The 21,860-nt window shown below is 37.6% G+C and overlaps 1 protein-coding gene across 8 annotated transcripts in view; it reads left to right on the top strand.

Annotated features, from left to right (window-relative positions):
• ARHGAP28 (Rho GTPase activating protein 28) overlaps positions 1 to 21,860 on the top strand; it is a 203,099-nt gene that overhangs the window by 92,980 nt on the left and 88,259 nt on the right. For 7 of the 8 annotated variants that reach the window (XR_006195447.1, XM_042911218.1, XM_042911214.1 and 4 more), the window contains 2 exons: positions 8,450 to 8,652; positions 18,996 to 19,213. Coding sequence is in view for 7 of the 8 variants with exons in the window: in XM_042911218.1 (XP_042767152.1) it covers positions 8,450 to 8,652; positions 18,996 to 19,213 (421 nt within the window). In the remaining variant the exon portion in view is untranslated. Of the gene's footprint in view, positions 1 to 8,098; positions 8,209 to 8,449; positions 8,653 to 18,995; positions 19,214 to 21,860 lie in introns of those variants that run through there. The other variant, XM_042911215.1, reaches the window with a different exon arrangement.

Below are 21,860 nucleotides of genomic sequence, written 5' to 3'. Positions count from 1 at the left end.
CCAGGTCCACAGTATGACAAATGCTAAGGTAAAATAGAGGAAGTGCCAGATGAAGTCCTCGAAGCTGATAACAAATGATCTGTTATGGGTACAGGGGCATGCAGAAAGAAAGAGCGCCAGAAGGGATACATATAAAAGACTACTTATTTGATTTGTGAAAAGATTATTGACTTTTTAAAAGTCAGTTGATCTGTGGAGGGAGAATTATACTCTTGTATTTACATTGTTCTGAAGTTACAAAATACTCATTCAGTGTAGACAATAAGAAGTTACAGATCTCCAATAATCATTGCAATGTAATACAAGTTATATCTAGAAAAATAATGGAGGGAAAAATGGAATAATAAAATCATTGTTAATGCCACTTTGAATTCATGGAAATCACTATGCACTCAAAATCTAATTTGAAACCTAATGCTGTTTTCCCAACAAAAGTTGCTGTGTGATACAATTACTGTCTGTGTTTCAAGTAATATTTTCCTGGTATTGTTTTGGAATTTAAAAAATACAAACAGTTTATGAAGATTAAGCTCTATTTATCCTAATATGGTGAGGTATGAAGCTACAGATTAAAGGCTCATCAAAGTGTTGGATGAGCCTGAGGATCATAATTATGTAATGCTTTAAGACTGGTAGGTCGTGGTCCCTACTCTACCCTGGGATGAGGAGGGAAATATTTGGATCCCTAACTGAAAAAGCGAGAACTCTTCCAAATGTGCTTGTCCCCAAAATACTGTCTTACTTCTTTGCCAAAAAAAAAAAAAAAAAAAATCATGCAATTATTGGATTCTCTGGGTGGATTACCTCAGAATGAACCAATGTGTTACTCAGATACTCATGACCTGTATTTCACATTTGATTCCCCTACCCCAGCAGAATGTTACGGTGATCTCTTCTCTGAGATTCCACCAATGTAAGCTTTGCATGAGTAAGAAATTGTGTGCTGTAACTAAAATTGTCATTAGTAGCCCTAAATGTGTCTGCTCCTCATCTTCTAAGATGTACTTATTCTTTCTCAAGTTTCTCACTTCTTCAGACATTTTCAGTGCCTGGATATATCTGCGTGTTTGCTTAATTTCTAAGATAACTTATGCCAGTCCATGCAGTTATTGAGGTGATATTTCTGTGCTGGCACAGAAAATATATCTATGACATATTTTTGAGTAGGGGAAACAGAGCAGCTTATAGGCAAATACTGATGTGATACAGATGGAGAAGACCTTCAATTTCCACTTTATAACTTATGTATGATTTAAACTTTTATGCTTTCAGTACTGGGTTATAGTTTTTAAAAACTTGGTCCATGACAGGGCACCTGGGTGGCTCAGTCCGTTAAGTATCTGACTTCGGCTCAGGTCATGATCTCACGGTTCATGAGTTCGAGCCCTGCATCAGGCTCTGTGCTGACAGCTCAGAGCCTAGAGCCTGCTTCGGATCCTGTGTCTCCATCCCTCTCTGCCCCTCCCCCACTCATTCTCTCTCTCTCTCTCTCTCTCTCTCTCTCTCTCTCGGTCTGTCTCTCTCTCAAAAGTAAATAAACACTAAAAACAAATAAACAAAAAAAACTTGGTCCATGTCTGTCATTAATACTGTAACTTTTTCACAAGTCAAGCACATTCATTTTTGAAAGATATAAACCTAAAAAATATCCATAACTAAGAAGGTTTTGGGCTTCTGAATATGGTATATGAAGGGTAGTAAGCTGTGTAGCAGTGGTAATTGGATACAGTTTATAAGATGTTTCTATACTAGAATTCTTGAAATTAGTGGCTTTCAGTATTGGTCTTGTTGCAAAAGGGAAAAGTCTTCAAAGCATAAAAAATAATGAAGGAAGCTACAGCCATCATGATACCTGTGTCGATTTCTATCTCTACCATTAGAATATATCTGTCTTCGGGCACCTGGGTGGCTAAGTGAGTTCAGCTGACTGACTCGTGATTTTGGCTCAGGTCATGATCTCATGGTTCACACGTCGGACTCTGCGCTTACTGCCTGTAGCCTGCAGGCTCTCTCCCTCTCTCTCCCTCTCTCTCCCTCTCTCTCTGTGCCCCTCCCTCACTCATGCTCTTTCTCTTTCAAAATAAATAAACATTAAAAAAAAAAAAAAAGAATATGTGTGTCTTTCAGACTATAAAGAATTCAGTAGAAAACTCTTACCACCCAATTGTTAAAGCTGCCTGAAATTCACAGCATGAGAAAATAAAAGGGATAGTTCGTAATTTTCTGAAATGCTTTGAGTTTTGAAAATAAATTGGCTAACTCCCTGCCAGTTGATGTTCAAAACTCGCACTACTTAACAGTATGGTAGTGTCAGGATCAGTGGTAAAATGCCAGAAACTTCTGCTAAAAGTGATTTAGAAATGTAGGATTCCTAGAGACAGTATTGAGCACACGGATTTGTTTTCTTATTCCCCTGTCTCTCTGTTTGCTCCTGCGTATCAGTGTGCTTTGCATATGCTATAGGACGTGGCTAAATTCTATAGCAGTCCTCTGCTGCTCTGCATATAAAAATGAAACTGCCCTGAGTCATAATGCCACAGTTGGCCTCTTTTCATCTGGGAGTTCTTGTTTTGGGTGAAACAGCTCGGCCTGCACACTGGTGAAGAGGTAGTCTCAGCGTTTTGGTCAACTCCAGTTGAGCCAAGGGAGAACAAGGCAGGCTTGGAGTTCTTTGAAAGAAGGTGCACAGTCACTCCAAATTGGAAAATTAAAAAGAAAAAAAAATAATGTCAGAACAAGAATAGAAGATCATACTGCATAAAGTAGCTCAGTTATTCATGGTTCAGAACCAAAGTGTTCTTGTTAATCAAACATTGTTCCCAGGGAGTATGAGATTTGTCAATCAGATACCATAGAAGTGAAATATTTTTTGAATTTTTTCCAGCTTTATTGAGATATAATTGACATATAACATTGGGTTAAATTTAAGATGCACAACGTGTTGGTTTGATATGTGGACATGTTGCAAAATGATTACCACAACAATGAGGTCACTTAACACATCACCACCTCACATAAAAATACTTCATTTTATTTTTATGCAAATCTCAAAAATTTCCCAGAATTCTAGCATTTTCGCATATATTTCCCCCATTGTGCCTCTGGTTTTTTAAACTCACATTTGTTGGATATTTTTGTGTTCTAAATGTACACATGTGCTAACTTATTTAGTCCTTGCAGCGGCCCTGTGACAAAGTGCCCCATGAAGCTGTTCCCTGCTCTGCTCAACTGTGTTTCTGCTAGATTGGAGGTAGCCCTGTTGTGGCCCTCCTAGATCGCAGGAGTCTGCACTGCCCTCCTCAGTGGTTTGACCTTGCCTGTAGCGGTGATCCAGTTCTCCCTGAACTCACTATGTATGGGTCTTTGTGTTCCAGCTCGGTGCCCCCTTCCTCATCCTCATGTAGGATTTTTCCATTTAATGTTACAGATTATTTCCTCACACTACTACCTCAGTATTTAAGTAGCCAACTTAAATTTTTTTTTTCAATTTTTAATAGTTCTGATAAAAGTTACCATATTAACCTTTTTTTTTTTTTTTAATTTTTTTTAGAGAGAGAGAGTATGAGTGGGGAGAGGGGACAGAGGGAGAGAGAGAGAGAGGAGGGGATCTTTTTAAAAATATATATTTTAGTGTTTATTTTTTGAGAGAGAAAGTGAGCGTGAGTAAGCAGGGGAGGGGCAGAGAGAGAGGGAGACAGATCTGATGTGGGGCTCAGTCTCACAAACCATGAGATCATGACCTGAGCCAAAGTTGGAGACCTAACCGACTGAGCCACCCAGGTGCTCCAGAGATGGAGAGAAAATCTTCAGGTCTCTCTTAAGGTTAAGGTTGATACCACAACCCTGGGATCACGGCACGAGCTGAAATCAAGAGTCGGATGCTCATCAGAGTCACCCAGGCACTGCCGCTCTTAACCAATTTTTTTTAATTTTTTTTTTTCTCTTAACATTTATTTATTTTTGAGACAGAGAGAGACAGAGCATGAACTGGGGAGGGTCAGAGAGAGAGGGAGACACAGAATCCGAAACAGGCTCCAGGTTCCGAGCTGTCCGCACAGAGCCCGACACGGGGCTCGAACCCACGGACTGTGAGATCATGACCCGAGCTGAAGTCAGACGCTCAACTGACTGAGCCAGCCAGGCACCCCAACCACTTTTTAAGCATACAGCTAGTTCAGTGGTATCAAGTATATTCACATTGTTGTGCAACTACCTCTACTATCCCTCTCCAGAACTCTTTTTCTCTTGTAAAACTGAAACTCTATACTCGTTAAACAAAAATTCCCCATTTCCTCAGCCCCACAGAGCCCAGAAAGCACCACTCTGCTATTTGTCTCTATGATTTTGACTTCTGTACATACCTCTTATTAATGGAATCATACAGCATTTGTCTTGTGACTGGCTTATTTCACTTAGCATAATGTCCTCAAGGTTTAGTCATGTGGTAGCATGTATCAGAATTTCCTTCTTTTTTAAGGCTGAATAATATTTTATTATATGTATAGACCACATTCACTTATCCATTCATCTGTCAAAGTTGCTTCCACCTTATGGCTATCAGGAATAACACTGCTATTAACACAGTGTATGGATTTCTCTTTAAGACCCTGTTTCAATTCTTTTGGGTATATATACCTAGGAGTGGAATTACTGCATCAAATGGTAATTCTATATGTAATTTTTTGAGGAACTGCCATACTGTTGTCCACAGAAATTCGACTTACCAACAGTGAACAAGGGTTCCATCTTCTCCACATTCTTGCCAACACTTGCTTTCTCTTTTTTTTGATAGTAGCCATCCTAGTGGGTGTGAGCAGCCAACTTTTTACACCTTCTCTGTCATCATCTTAGATACTTTTCCAAAGCTAACTTTTACTATATGTACTTTTAGTTGAAATATAGTTGACATACAATATTATATGAGTTTGAGGTGTCCATCATAGTGATTTGACATTTATGTATTTACAACATTTACAAAAATTCTTCCCATGATAACTGTAGTCACTATCTGCCACCATACAGTATTATTACAATATTATTGACGACATTCCCCTTGCTGTACCTTTCATCCCTGTGACTTATTTTATAACTGGAATTTTATGTCTCTTAATGTCCTTCAGCTGTTTCACCCATGGTCCTAGTCTCCTCCCCTCTGGCAACAATCAGTTCTCTGTATTTAAGAGTCTGTTTTGTTGTTAGTTGTTCATTTGTTTTGTTTTTTAGATTCCACATATAAGTGAAATCCTATGGTATTTGTCTTTCTCTGATTTATTTCACTTAGCATAATAATCTCTAGGTCCATTCATGTTGTTGAAATGGCAAGATTTTGTTCTTTTTAAGTCTCAATAATATTCCATATTGTGTGTGTGTGTGCATGTGTACATATATACATCACGTTCTGTATCCATTCATCATATCAATGGACACTTAGGTTGCTTCCATATCTTGGCTATTATAAATAATGCTGCAATAAATATAGGGGTGCATATATCTTTTTGAATTAGTGTTTTTATTTTCTTCAGGTAAATACCCAGAAGTAGAATTACTGGATTGTATGGTATTCCTATTTTAAAAATTTTGAAGAACCTTCACACTGTTTTTTTGTAGTGGCTTCACCAGTGTACATTCTCACCAACAGTACACAGGCATTCCTTTTTCTCCACGTCCTTGTCAAAACTTGCTATTTCTTGTCTTTTTGAAACTAGCCACTGTGACTGGTGTCAGATGTCAAAATGGTGTCACTCATTTTGGTTTTGATTTGCATTTCCCTGATGATTAACAATGTTGAGCATCTTTTTATGTGTCTGTTGGCTATTTGTATGTCTTCTTTGGAAAAGTGTCTATTTAGGTCATCTGCCCATTTAAAAAAATTTTTTTAATGTTTATCCATTTTTGAGAGAGAGAGATAGAGCATGAGCGGGAAAGGGGTAGAGACAGGGAGACACAGAATCTGAAACAGGCTCCAGGCTCTGAGCCGTCAGCACAGAGCCTGACATGGGGCTGGAACTCACGAACTGCGAGATCATGGCCTGAGCCAAAGTCGGACACTCAACCGACTAAGCCACCCAGGAGCCCCATCATCTGCCCATTTTCAGTTGGACTTTTTTTTGGTATTGAGTTTTATGAGTTTTTATATATTTTGGATTTTAACCCTTTGTGTAGCCACACACCAGCAGACTCTAAGCCAAGGGTAGATGATGGTCTGGCAAGGCTAAAAGAGTGACTTAGAGACAGAGATCAAGACATAGGTTTGTTTGGGGAACTTACATACAGGAAATCCAGGAGTGGCCAAGTGGACAAAGCATCCACTTCTGGAATCCACATGCAATAAGTTTTTATAGTGTAGCAACTAGCCTACCAACTATCTGTAGCCCTTCCGTTCCATGCACAGCCAGTGTTCCAAGGAGATTGAGGCCTAGCATCCAGACATTCTTTGTTACAAGAGAGATATTGGGTTGGCCACCATTGGATCTCCTAACCTTGAATACTGAACAACATGTTCTTCTACCTATTCTGTTTGATGGGAATATAGAAGGAGGATAGGATCTCTGCATTCTCAAGATAGTGATTAACACAGACATTCAGGGTGTGCTTGCCCAAACAGCCTTCTAGTACGTACCATACACCCCTTACCACATACATCGTTTGCAAATAACTTCTCCCATTCAGTAGATTGCCTTTTTGTTTTGTTAATTGTTTCCTTCACTGTCCAAAAGATTTTAGTTAGATGGAGTCACAATTGTTTATTTTTGCTTTTGTTGCCCTTGCCTGAGGAGACACATTGAGAAGAATACTACTAAGACTGATGTCCAAGAGTTTGCTGCCTATGTTTTCCTTTAGGAGTTTTATGGTTTCAGGTCTTACATTTAAGTCTTTAATCCATTTTGAGTTTATTTTCGTGTCTGGTGTAGGCAGGTGGTTCACTTTTATTCTTTTGCATGTACCTGTCTAACTTTCCCAACACCATTTATTAAAGAGACTCTCTTTTCCCCATTGTGTATATTCTTGCCTCTTTTGTCATAGATTAACTGACCATGTGAGTGTGGGCTTATTTCTGGGCTCTCTATTCTGTTCCGTTGATCTACGTGTCTTGTTGTACCAGTACCATGCTGTTTTGATTACTATAGCTTTGTAATAATAATTTGAAATCTGCAATCGTGATACCTCCAACTTGTTCTTTCTCAAGATTCCTTTGTCTCTTTGAGATCTCTAAAATTCCATAAAAATTTTAGGATTATTTGTTCTTGTTTTGTGAAAAATACTATTGTTATTTTGACAGGGATTATGTTGAATTTTTGGATTGCTTGGGTAGTATGGCCATTTTTACAATATTGATTCTTCCAATCCATGAACATGGTGTATGTTTCTATTTATTTGGGTCATCTTCAACTTCTCTCATCAGTGTCATATAGTTTTCAGAGTAGGGGTCTTTCACCTTCTTGGTGAAATTTACTTCTAGGTCTTTTATTCTTTTTGATGCATGTGTAAATAGGATTGTTTACTTAATTTCTCTTTCTGCTAGTTCATTATTAGTGTATAGAAATACAACAGATTTCATCAGCATGTTAATTTTGTATCCTGCAGCTTTATTGAATTCTTGTGTTAATTCTAATAGTTTTTCATGGTATTTTTGGGGTTTTCTATATATAGTATCATGTCATCTGCAAATACTGACAGTTTTACATCTTTCTTACTCATTTAGAAGCATCTTCTATCTTTTTCTTATCTGACTGCTGTGGCTAGAACTTCCAGTACTATATTGAATATAAGTTTGAGAGTAGACATCCTGGTTTGCTCCTGATCTTAGTGGAAAAACTTGCAGCTTTTTACCATTGCGTATGATGTTAGCCGTGGGTTTGTCATATCTGGACTTTATTATGTTGAGATATGTTCCCTCTATACTTATTTTGCTGAGAAGTTTTATCATGAGTGGATGTTGAATTTTGTCAAATGCTTTTTCTGCATCTATTGAGATGATCATATGGTTTATATCCTTTATTTTGCTAATGTGATATATCCTGTGATTGATTTGCAGATATTGAGCCACTCTTGCATCTCTGGAATAAATCCCACTTGGTGGTGAATGATTTTTTTAATGGATTGTTGAATTCAGTTTGCTAATAATCTGTTGAGGATTTTGCATCTGTGTTCATCAGAGATATTGCCCTAAACTCTATGCTTTGGCCAATACAAGTAACTGCATACTTTGTAAGTGTGTGAAAATTATAAAAAGTATTATCACGGTGATTCCTACATGGCCAGAGAATCATTATGAATTATAGGGAATAAAAAAGAAGGGCCACCACTGAGTGGAGATTATTCTCTCAAAGCCCACTCTGTCACACTTAACTCTATTTCTCCATTGATTTTAAACATAAATTTTATTTCATGATTTGTAACATTAAAAGACACTAATTTTTATTAACAACAGATATTGTTCTTTCCTCAGAAAATCTATTCCTCGCTGCCGAAGAATTAACAGAATGCTCTCCAATGAGTCCCTACATTCGCCTGCATTTAACCGTTCCAACTCACAAGCCTCCATAGACAGCACCTCCATGGAGGACTTCTTGCGGGAAATAGAAAGCATTAAAGAGAGTAGCATGAGAGCACAGGAAGAGCAGATACCAGCTGAGGTCAAGCCTGTGGATGGTAAGGTGTTGGATCTGTCTTCCCGTGTGTTTACTATCTTCCTTCGTGTGTCTTGTTGTGTTCACAGATGGAAATCATTCTAGTAGTAGTTTAACAAATGAAATCAGTAGAATTTGGCATATCAGCTACCAGCTCCCACTCATTTATATCTGTTGGACTGGCTCATGGTGACTTCTATAAACAGTGACATGTCCTAACAAGAAGAGCTGTCAACATCCAACTTGATTTCTGACGTATCACTGCTTAGGCATGCTGTGCCTATCATTGATTTGATTCATTATCATCTGGCAGATTGAGTATTCTAATTTTGATGGCTTTTACATTTGTACACTTGACTATTCATTACAAAAAAAAGAAAGAGAAAGAAAAAAGATGCCAGTATAATTGTAGAGGAAAAAAATATTTGGTTTTGCAGCATCTACTAGTATTAATGTATTTAAGGAATAGATTATCTTGTATTTCTCAAAGTAAAAGCTATGTCAAATATACCAATTTTTAGTGAAACTAAACAGAAGATTGAGAACTAGAAAAAATATAATTGTCCTTAATTATTAAAAAGAGCTAAATTACTACCTTTGGATTAAAAGTATAGGTCATCTCAGTTGCTCTCTATCACCAAGTAAATACATAAGATATCCAAGAAAGACTGAAGGTAGTTAAGTAAGTACCCACCTAAGAATGTTTCCATTAGCCAGTGATTAATCTCAAGACAATGACCAAAACTTTTAAAAAGTTTTCATTCTGGGGCACCTGGGTGACTTAGTTGGTTAAGTCTCTGACTCTTGATTTTGGCTCAGGTCATGATCCCCCGAGTTGGTCTCTGTGCTGACAGTAGGGAGACTGCTTGGGATTCTCTGTCTCCCTTTGTCTTTGCCCCTCCCCTGCTTGCATGCACACATTCTCTCTGTCTCTCTGTCTCTCTGTCTCTCTCACTCTCTCTCAAAAATAAACATTAAAAAAAAGTTTTCATTCCTCATTCCTTTGCATGTAAGTCTGTCCTTCCTAGGTCTGAAAAATAGTAGTTTATGTGCACCACAATTAGTATATTTCACAAATCGTTAGAAATAAAAGTCCCACCACACATTGAATGAAAATCTGTTCAAGGAAACCATCTCCATCAGTGTGGTGTATTCTTACTCCATTTACCTACACCCTTCCATCTTGCCTTTTTAGATCCAGAGAGATAGAAAGACACATGAAGGAAAATACCTTTTATTCTTCATCCCTTTTTTCATACTAGCTAGCTATCTGTATTAAAAAAACATGAGTTCATACTAATAACCTTCCATTCCAATTTACCACCACAAGATTTGTTGTTGCCTTCTTCTTTTTTTTTCTGTATTTATAACTCCTCCAATAATGAGAGACACCTGGTTTCTACTATCATTTGGTCAAACCTAGAGTACACAGAAAATATTTTCAGGTTTGCTAACCTAAACTTCTACAAAAAACATACTTATTAACTAGACTTTCGTATTTATTTACGGATTTTTTCCCCTTGAACTATTCACACAGAACTTTAAGTGTACAATTCAGTGATGTTTGACTGATGCTAACTTTGTAGCCTCACATTAATCAAGAAAGATTAACATTTCGGGCAACTCAGAAAATGTCTTCATGCTTTTCCCCAATCTTGTCACTCCCATGACTGCTGTTCTCTGGCCAGAAGCAACCATGATTCTGATGTTCTTGTGTCATAGATTAGTTTGAAGTTTCGCTTTTTTTTTAAGTATATTTTTTTAACGTTTGTTATTTATTTCTGAGAGAGAGACAGAGAGAGAGCAGGGGAGGGGCAGAGAGAGAGGGAGACACAGAATCCGAAGCAGGCTCCAGGCTCTGAGCTGTCAGCACGGAGCCCAACGTGGGACTTGAACTCACAAACTGTGAGATCGTGACCTGAGCCAAAGTTGGCCGCTTAACCGACTGAGCCACTCAGGTGCCCTGGGGTTTCGCTTCTATCACTTCTTTCACTGAACATAGTGTTTTTAAGATTCATCTGGTGTATCAGTAGTTGCTCTCCTTTTGTTACTGGGCAGTTTGTATTAGTTTCCTCGGGCTGCTGTAACAAAGTACCCCAAAACCCCGTGGCTTAAAACAGCAGAAATTTACTTTCTTGCAGTTGTGGAGACTGGAAGTCAAGGTGTCAGCAGCTTCTCTGTTCCATTCCTTTCTCTTAGCTTCTGGTGGTGCATGCAACTCCTGCTATAGGCAGCAGCGCTTGGTACTGTTGTAGGTGTGTAACATCTACACATGTTGTACCACCATCAATACAGCACTGTTTATATGAACATACATTTTTTTTATTGTGGAACAATTTAAAATCTACAGAAAAACTGCAAATACAACTTAAATAACCTTCTTTTTGGTCTGGAGCCATTTGACCATTTGAAAGTAACTTGCCAACTGCCCCTGTTACTCACAAGTACCTTAGGTCTTTAGATCTATAGAATATATCTAAGATATAATATATGTATATTATATGTTTTAATTTTGTAAAATATATATACACATACACATACACTTTTGTCTATTTTGTCAGTTATGGATAGGAAGTTGGTAAAATCTCCAACTCTAATGATTGAGGATTTGTCTGTGTGTGTGTATGTGTGTGTGTGTGTGTGTGTGCAGCTGTTCTGTATATAGTGACAGTATAACTACTGAAATGAAGAAATTATTATTATTATTTTTAAATGTTTATTTATTTACTTTTGAGAGAGGCACAGGCACAGGCAGGGAAGGGGCAGAGAGAGAGAGGGAGACACAGAATTTGAAGCAGGCTCCAGGCTCTGAGCTGTCAGCACAGAGTCCAATGCAGGGCTCGAACCCATGAACCGTGAGATCATGATCTGAGCCAAAGTCAGTCACTCAACCGACTGAGCCACCCAGGCGTCCCAAGAAATTATTTTTGATGCATCACTGTTATCCAATCCTGACTGCATTTAAATGTTGTATATTTCCTATATTATCTTTTATAACAAAAGAATCCAGTTCAGAATCACTTGTACTTCATTGCCATGTTTCTTTTGTTTCTTTACATCTAGAATGGTTTCTCAGGGCCTATATATATATATATATATATATATATATATATATATACACACACACACACATATATATACACACACACACACACACACACACACACACACACACACACACACATATATATACACATATATACATATATGACCTTGAAGCTCTTGAAGATTACAGGCTATTTTGTAGAATATTCCTCTGTTTGGATTTGTCTGGTGTTTCCTGATGATTCAGATTCAGGCTCTGCATCTTTGCAGATCATGATGCTGTCTGTATTCTTTTCATTGCGTCCTATCAGGTGGCATATAGTTTTGATTTTCCCATTAATGATGATGTCTACTTGAATCACTTCAGGTGGTATTAACAAGGTCTCTCCCTGTGAAGTTACTACTTTCATCTTTGTGATCAATAAATATTTTGTGGAAATCAAAACCACACTCAGATACCACCTCACGCCAGTCAGAGTGGCTAAAAGGAACAAATCTATAGATGCTGAAGAGGATGTGGAGAAACGGAAATCCTCTTGCATTGTTGGTGGGAATGCAAACTGGTGCAGCCGCTCTGGAAAACAGTGTGGAGGCCTCAAAAAATTAAAAATAGATCTCCCCTATGACCCAGCAATAGCACTGCTAGGAATTTATGCAAGGGATACAGGAGTGCTGATGCAGAGAAGCACTTGTACCCCAATGTTTATAGCAGCGCTTTCAACAACAGCCAAATTATGGAAAGAGCCTAAATGTCCATCAACTGATGAATGGATAAAGAACTTGTGGTTTATATACACAATGGAATACTACATGGCAATGAGAAAGAATGAAATATGGCCTTTTGTAGCAACGTGGATGGAACTGGAGAGTGTTATGCTAAGTGAAATAAGTCATACAGAGAAAGACAGATACCATATGTTTTCACTCTTAATGTGGATCCTGAGAAACTTAACAGAAGACCATGGGGGAGGAGAAGGAGAAAAAAAAAAGTTAGAGAGGGAGAGAGCCAAACCATAAGAGACTCTTAAAAACTGAGAACAAACTTAGGGTAGATAGGGGGTGGGAGGGAAGGGGGGTGGGTGATGGGTATTGAGGAGGGCACCTGTTGGGATGAGCACTGGGTGTTGTATGGAAACCAATTTGACAATAAATTTCATATTAAAAAAATAAAAATAAAAAATAAATATTTTGTGGAAATAAAATATTCTATATCAAGCTATTCTATATTTGATATATATATATTCTATATCAAATTATTTCTTTTTTATGTTTTATTATTTATTTTTTGAGAGAGAGAGACAGAGCATGAGCAGGGGAGGGGCAGAGAGAGACAGAGACATAGAATCTGAAGCAGGCTCCAGGCTCTGAGTTGTCAGCACAGAGCCTAATGTGGGGCTCAGACTCACGAACCATGAGATCATGACCTGAGCTGAAGTCAGAAGCTTAAGCAACCGAGCCACCCAGGTGCCCCATATTATTTTTTTATATCAGAATGGGCTCCTGGTTTATTTAGTGTGTTATTTGTTAGTGGGTTATCTTTTACTATAATCTGTTTTGATATTGAAAGTGTTCCATATTTGATCTGGAAATCAGCTAGGTTAATTCTACTTTTCCTTCTGTATTTGTGATTCCCTTCTTAGACAGTGGCTTCCACTATCTTACATATATATATTTATTTGATTAATCCCTCTATATGTTATCAATTTCCCCTCTCCTTTTCATAGTTGCCCTGCTCATCCCACTTGGGCCCTAACATCCCTGCTCCTCTGCATAAATGACTGCCTTGCTGTGCTCTAACTAATATCTTTAGGATTTAAGACTTAATTTTGAGGGAAGAAGTAGCCATATGTCTTTTAAAGAAATCAAATCTGAATGTTTAACATTTCCACTACTTTTCTTATTATTATTTTTTTTTTTTATGTTTATTTGTTTTTGAGAGAGAGAGCAGGGGAGGGGCAGAGAGAGAGGGAGACACAGAATCTGAAGCAGGCTCAGGCTCTGAGCTGTCAGCACAGAGCCCAACTCAGGGCTCAGATTCCTGAACCATAAGCTGAAGTCAGGTGCTTAACTAACTGAGCCACTCAGGTGCCCCTCCACTACTTCTTTTTTGTGTATCCAGTATCCGTCTGACATCTTTTCCCTTTACCCTAAAGAGCTTCCTTTAGCATATATTACAGAGCAAGTTTGCTGGTGATACATTTCTTAGTTTTCATTCATGTGATAATGACTATTTTACCTTTGTTCTTGAAGGATATTTTTGCTAGACATATAATTATTGGTTGACAGGTTTTTATTTTCATTCAGGATTTTTTAAACATCATCTTACTATGTTCTGATCTTCACTGCTTCTAATAAGGGCTCAGTGCCTTCATATTGTTGCTTCCCTATATGTAATATGTTCTCTTTGACTGCTTTCAAATTTTCTCTCTTTGGTTTTCAGCAGGTTCTCTTTAGGATGCCTAAGTGCAGTTTTCTATTGTATTTGACCTACTTTGTATTAGTTAAGCTAACTGGTTTTTCAACAAATTTTGGAAACTTTTGGATATTATTTCTTCAAATATGTTTTTTTCTTCACTACTCTCTCTCTTTTCTGAAACTCAAAGTATACATATATTACAATACTTAACCATTCCCAATAGGTCCCTTGGGCTCTGTTTTAAATATTTTAAAATATTTTTCTCTCTTTCAGATTGAATAATTTCTACTGATTTAATCTTCAAGTTTACCAGTCCTTTCTTTTAAAGTCTCTAATACACCATTAAGCCTTTACAGCAATTTTTTAAATTTAATATGTTTTAATTTTATAATTTGAATTTTAGATTTTAGTTTCATTTTTTCTATTTTTCATTTCTTTGCTGGAATTAATTATTCCCTCATGATAATTTTTTCCTTAAAGTCCTTGTCCAACTTCAGAGTCCTCTCAGAGTCACTTTTTATTGATGACCTTTTCTCTTGACAAATTAGTCTATTTTTTTTTGTTTTCCTTTTTATTATATCCTACCTATTGTAACATCATTGAGAATGTAATATTATAACATTGTTGACATCTTTCAGGGACTCTGTATCCCATTATCTTCCTCTAAAGGGAGTTAATTTCATAGCAATTTTCATAGATTGGACTCATCCTCACAACACCATCTTCTCTGCTCTGTGCACTCTCTGTAACCTTGCTCATTTATTTTAGCCCTTTTGGCTGCTGTTTTTCAATAGGATGCTGGAGTCTCACATATGCCTTTTTGGTTTAATGTTTAGTTAAGGATTTGATCAGAGTTTGTGCAGATTTTGGAGCTCTCTCCTGTGTGGCTCCCTCCTAATAGGAATGTGCCCCTCACTTTCCAGCCGTCCTAGTAATAATCCCTTATTGCATCCCCTGACTCTTCAAATAAATAAGACTGTGGTTTTCAGTTGTGTTCTACCCCTGGTGTAATGTAGGGATTGGGAAAGGACTCAGTTGAAAAGTTGTATAAGTACAAATCTCACACAGTACATTTTCTTGTATCAAAATTTAATTATTTTTCAGTTTCTGCCTACACTTGGTTCTTCTCCATTACCCTCAAATAGTTATTTTATGTACTTAGTTCAGAGTTCATAACTGTTATACGCAGAACTGTTATTTCTCTACGAGCTACTCTATTTTACTAGAAAATTTTATTCCCTTTTTGGTATCTTTCTCTAACAAAGTTACTAACTAGGTGGATTTTTAGTACAGAATGGTATGTGTGACAGCTACATTCAGTTTTGAAAGTTGATGTTTTGCGTTCTTCATTTTCTCACTTAGAATAATTAAATATTTCAACTGGGATTTAATTAATTCAACAAATATATGTACCTGCTTCTCACAGGCATTGCAAAATGTTGGTGTTAGAGTTATAAACAAAGGCAGAAATGCCCTGCTCTAATGGAGCTTATAACCTAGTAGATAAAAAATAACTAATGAAATGATATAACTAGATGTCTGTTGGGAGAAAAGTTATCTGAAGAAAAAAGACACACAGCAGGATTAGGATGGGTAACAGTGGGCCCGACTGATTGAGGGATTCAGGAAAAAAAGACTTCATTGAGAAAGAAATATATAAATTGAGATCTAAAAGATTGAATGGACAATTATTAGGAGTCCAAATAGAAGGATTGGCATGTCCAAAGGCCTTGTAACAAAATATATAATGGGGCTTTTTGGGGCTTTTGAGGAACCAAACATAGACAAGTACTTTCAGTGAGGGGAGAATGAAGAGAGTATGGTACACGCTGTGGCCGGAAAGGTCAACAGCTTCATGTCCTGTGGGCCATGTGAAGGATTCTATTTTATTTATTTTGCTTATTTTTTTTATTTTTTTAAAGGTAGACTTCACTCCCTGTGCGTAGCCCAGCGCAGGGCTTGAACTCACAACCCTGAGATCAAGACAGGAGCTGAGATTAAGTGTCGGATGCTTAACTGACTGAGCCACCCAGGCAGCCCAAGCGTTTTATTCTTAATCCCAAGAGCAAGGAAGAACTGTGACCTTTCAGGAAAGGGCTTCTATTTGCATTTGGAAAGGTCTGATTTAGTTACAATGTGGATCATGGATTGGAGGGGTGAATCAAGAATGGGAAGAAAAACTGGGAGGCAACTGCCGTAGTTCAGGTGAGAGATGATGGTAGTTTGGGCCAAGGTCAGAGCAGAAGACAAATAAAAGTGGAAATTTTTGAGAAATAATAAGGAATTAATATCAAAAGGACTTGATGATAGGGATGCCTGGGTAGCTCATTTGGTTGAGCATCCAACTTTGGCTCGGGTCAAGGTTTGTGAGTTCAAGCCCCATATTGGGCTCTCTGTGCTCAGAGCAGAACCCACTCTGTCCCCCTCCTCTCTCTGCCCTTCCCCTGCTTGTGCTTTCTGTCTCAAAAATAAATAAATATTAAAAAAAAAAAAGGACTTGGTGACATATTGGATTTGATGTGTAAAGGAGGGAGATGTCAACAACATGTCCTAGGTTAGTTACTTTGCTAAATTAGATGGATGGTGGGTTTCACTTACTGAAATGTGGAATACTGAAAGAGGCCTAGAGTTGGGAACGAAGAGTATGTGTTCAGGTTTGAACTTGTTGAGTGTGGTATGCGACTGATAGAGTCAAGTAACTGTTGAGTAGGTAGTTGAATAGATGTAGCTGAAATTCAAAGGAGTATTCTATGTGAAAGTTATACATTTGGTAACTGGAGGAATGAGCACAGGATTGTGATTCCATAATTCAGCAATGTTACAGGAGTAATATTGATTTCGAAGACATTTCTTTCCTGTGGAAAATATATGTTCTGCAGATTCTGTAGTCTGAGTCCAAGGATTTAGATCATCTTCACCCCAGTGTCTGTTAATTCTGACTCCTTCCATCTACTCTTTCATTACTGCTTACAGAGTTGGAGGGGAAAAAATCCAAATTCTAAAACTTTCATATTGAACTATATTTGTAAATTTTGTCTTCAAAATGAAAATCTTATCTGTGGCCTAAGTAAAAGACAATTTCCAAGTCATAACTGACTAATTTAAAATGTTTACTATTTTGGATCGGAGCTGCTAAGTTTATGTTTACCTTTGCATTTTCTGTTAAAGGGATAACTTATAAAGCAAATGAATAAACTTACACACACACACACACACACACACACACACAAAATAACCAAAAAAAAAAAAAAAAAAATGCCTCGCTGAGAAGTTCCTGTAAAGTGCATTTAGAAGGCTTTGTTTATGTGATACAATAATGTGAGCGGGATCCAAGCCTCTTAGACTGATGATTTGACAGGCTATTTGCAAATCAATTTGATCTGCTCTTTAAACAAATCTCATTCAGGTAATGCCTGTTTAGCATAGTTCCCGGAAATGTATCTGTAGTGGATTTTCTGTTATATGATGTTGTTATTCTTAATTTTTTTTATTTCTGCACATGTAATTTTCAATATCAGTTAACCCTCATTATGATGAACTTTAAACTTTTTAATTGACTTCTGAAAAAAAGGAAAGATTACTTACCTAATGTTCAGACTATGTAGAAAAGAGAATGAGTATCTATTGAATTCATGCTCTGTTCCAGATTCTTTGCCATCTATCATGAATAAATTGATATAACAATCATCATAGCCACCTAGTACATCTTGTTACCTCCATTTTGCCAACAAAACAGAAGCCTAGAGATATCTAAAAACTTTCCAAAGCTGTTTGCCTAGTAAATGGTGTCATTGGGATTTGAACCAGCATTTGAGTGATTGAAAAACCTTTTCCTACCCCACTAAGCCATTCTTATTCTATTATGGTTTTAGTTTAAGTATTCATATTTTATCATTGTTTGAAATTGGGAGTCCAGATATGGCTTATATTTAACTTTCTGGCAAGGAAAATTACCTTACTAAATATGCCTATTAACCTTACTCTCTCAGAAAATACTTTAAAATTTGACTTACTTAAAAAACATCATACAGATTTTTCATTAATTCCTATAGGCCTTTCCCACAATTACCCTGGAAAAAAGGATGGTGTTTTTTTGTTTTTTTGTTTTTTTTTAATTTTTTTTAACGTTTTTATTTATTTTTGAGATAGAGAGAGACAGAGCATGAATGGGGGAGGGGCAGAGAGAGAGGGAGACACAGAATCGGAAGCAGGCTCCAGGCTCTGAGCCATCAGCCCAGAGCCTGACGCGGGGCTCGAACCCACAGACTGTGAGATCGTGACCTGAGCCGAAGTCGGACGCTTAACCGACTGAGCCACCCAGGCACCCCTGGTGGTTTTTTTTTTTAATTGAGGTATAGTCGACATATAACATTAGTTTCAGGTGTACAACATAATGATTCGATATCTGTATACATTGCAGAGTGATCACCACAATAAGTCTTGTTTATATCCATCACCATAGTTACAGAATTTTTTTTCTTACAATGACAATGTTTAAGATCTACTGTCTTAGCAACTTTCAAATATGCAGTACAGTATTATTAACTGTTATTGTCACCATGCTGTACATGACATCCTCATGACTTATTTATTTTATAACTGGGAGTTTGTACCTTTTGCTCCCTTCACTCATTTCACCTACCTCTGTATCTGTGAGCGTGTGTGTGTGTGTGTGTGTGTGTGTGTGTGTGTGTGTGTTTTAAAGATTTCACATAGAAGTGGTATCATATGGTGTTTGTCTTCCTCTGTCTGATTTATTTCACCTAACTTGCCCTCAGGGTCCAAGATTGGTCTTAATATAGTGTTTACTATTTATTCACTGATATGCACAGGCCTATAGATATACATGCCATCTAATTAAATGGAGAATGTTCTGACCTTTCCTTGGTAATGTTATTTGACAGAAGGAGAACTCGAAGCAGAGTGGTTGCAAGATGTGGGTTTATCAACCTTGATCTCGGGTAATGAAGAGGAGGATGGCAAAGCCTTGCTCTCTACGCTGACTCGAACCCAAGCAGCTGCAGTGAAAAAGAGATACAATACTTACACTCAAACCATGAGAAAAAAGAACAAGCAATCTGTTAGGGATGTCAGAGACATCTTTGGAGTCAGCGAATCTCCTGTAAGTAATGAACTTGGCTCAAAAGTTTTGCTTTGATTTAGGGGCGATGGGGAGAATGTGAAAAAAATATTAGAAAAAGTTGGCCATTCTCTTTTAGAGAAAACTAAAGCAGACAGAAGAGTGCAAATTTTACAACTTTGAAACTTAAGCGATCATTACTTCTCCTACAGCAGCCTCCCTCAACACTTTTTTATTCCTTCTTGGTTGAGTTGGAGAATATCTTACTTGGTAATGGAGCAAATCTTTATAGATGGGATACACAGAGCCTTTACTTAAATCTAACACTGAATGGAAATTCTGTGGACAGGCAAAGGACCCCCAGAGAAGTGGGCCCAAAGTATTCTAAGCAAGTTCGGGTAGTTAATTTTAAATGGAGGTTGGAGTGGGAGAGTGGGTAGGGTAGCCTTTATGTTCAAATTAAAATGGTAAAAAGTGAAAGATGCCAACATTAATTAAGTGGGCAAGAGAGGGATTCAAAAAACCATAAGGGAAGCATCACATGTTTTCTGAGAAATGGCTGGTTGAAATTCCAGCTTACCCTTAGCAATTTCATGGCCACAAATTTTACTTTTGATGGTGTTAGTCATGTTCTCCTATTGCTAGGACGGTTTTGCTGCTAGCTCTGCCTTACCACTCATTTATTTATTCACTCATTGCATCACTGAAATCAATAACTGCATTATTGATGCAACAAATACTTACCAGATACATTCTCTGTGCAAGATCCTATATTAGGCTCTATGCAAATAGGATTCTCAAATTTTGGGGATAATTAGTCTGTAGAAAAAAGAAACTGGATATTCTTCTGCAGTTGCAGAGAGTTGCCTGGGGCAAGTTAGTTAATCACTCTGATTTACATTTCTTATCTGTTTAATTGTAATATTAATAATGACATAAATTAAAACTTCAAGGATATTTGGGTAGGTGGCTTGGTTGAAGGCACCCTCCACTTTGAGTTACTTTAGGTTATCTGTAAGTCCAGTCTTCTCTTATATATATTCATCACACTGGGTAGTTGCCAGGGTAGCTCACATTTCCAGGTTAACCTTTGCATTTGTGTTAATAATGCCCTAGAATAGCAGTGTCCTTAAGAACTTTCTAGTGATGGAAATAAATGATCTAATTCTGTGCTGTCCAATATGGGTAGCTAGAGTGTGTCCCATGTGTAGCTAGTGTAAGGAACTGAAATTTTAATTTTGTTTAATCTTAATTAATTTAAATCTAAATCATCACATATGGCTTGCAGCTAATGTACTGAGCAGTACAGTTCTAGAATCTTCTGTTGTACATAATTATATACCTGAGGCAGTGCATTTTGAGTTCTGTGCTGATCGAACTTTCAATCTAGCTGAAACCCGTACCTTTTTGGAAGTGAGATTTTCTGTAGCTGTAGTTGAATCAAGGTAACACCCACAACTTGAAGCAAGGGCTTCAGCCATGTGAGTCCTGGCCAAGGTGCCTATGAAAGAAAAGGTTTACCCTGCTGGTTTAAATTCCCTGAGTCATTTCACATATATGTCCCAGATCGTCTTCAGAGAATCCTAACAACTTGACCTACATGCTTCCTTTCTTATTTCTATTTCCAACTACTTCAGGCTAAGATTTTTGCTCTTCCCTAGCAAATTGCAAAACAGTTAACTATCTATAGCTTCTCCGAATCCTGCAGGTAGTGAAGAAAATGCATTCAGTGTGTCTTTAGGTTTCCAAAAACTTTGGACTCCTAGATGCATAGAAACAGTGGTCTTCCCACAGACCCTAAAGGGAAGTATAAAGTGGGCACTTACACATTGGGGCTTTAAGTACAAAAAGAAACGAAAGATCTGTTACTTCTCCATAACATGCAGGTGCAGGAAACCGGTGTTTAACTCCAGCAAAGGCAGAGAAAGGACCATATTTGTGGTAAATAAAGGGAATGCTCCCCCGGGGCTCTTCCCCCTGCCCACCTTCCTCTTCTCCCTTCCAGTCTTGCTGCTGAAGCCCCAGTTCTGAAGTGAATAGAGAATCGGTGTGCAACAGGGAGAGTGGTTGAAAAGAAATCCATATATTCTAGGGAGTAGAGGTCTTTGTGCTGTCCATAGAAGCGCAGCACCTGGAAGTCAGTGAAAGCCTGGCATTACAAAATTCAGATTGTTCTTCATAAAAAATACATAAATCTAGGGTTTTAAAAAAATATGGTAAGTTTACAGGTCTATCAGGCCTAATAAACATCTTCACAGACTTTCTTCCTAAAAAAAAAAAATCAGCATCTGCTTCTGTAAGTAGACTTGGAAGTTTCTTAGAAAAGTACCTAAACTTTTAAAATTTCCTATCTGAATTTGACAGCATAAATACCAATTCATCCCTCCCTCCTTCTCTTGCCCAAAGTATCTGTCAGCCCTGGTCTGTCTCTCTCAATGTCTCCCCCTCCTTCACTTCCCCTGTCTCTATATGACTCTCTCTGTCTCCCCCCCCCCCCCACCACATATCCTCTCCTACGCTGTTTCTTTCTTTGTCATCATTTACGTACATTAATAGAAAATCACCTAAAGTTTCCATCTCATTTTCTTAATGAAGATTTAACATCATAAGTTTCATAAGGTAATTTTGCATTAATCTTAGGCATGTGAATCTGACCCCGTGTACTTACCTAGTGAAGATATAAATTCAG

The sequence above is a fragment of the Panthera leo genome, chromosome D3 (assembly GCF_018350215.1).
Source record: "Panthera leo isolate Ple1 chromosome D3, P.leo_Ple1_pat1.1, whole genome shotgun sequence".
In the NCBI taxonomy this organism is placed as follows: Eukaryota; Metazoa; Chordata; class Mammalia; order Carnivora; family Felidae; genus Panthera; species Panthera leo.
Note: the sequence above shows the minus strand (reverse complement) of the source record. Positions and strands in the feature narration are given on the sequence as shown.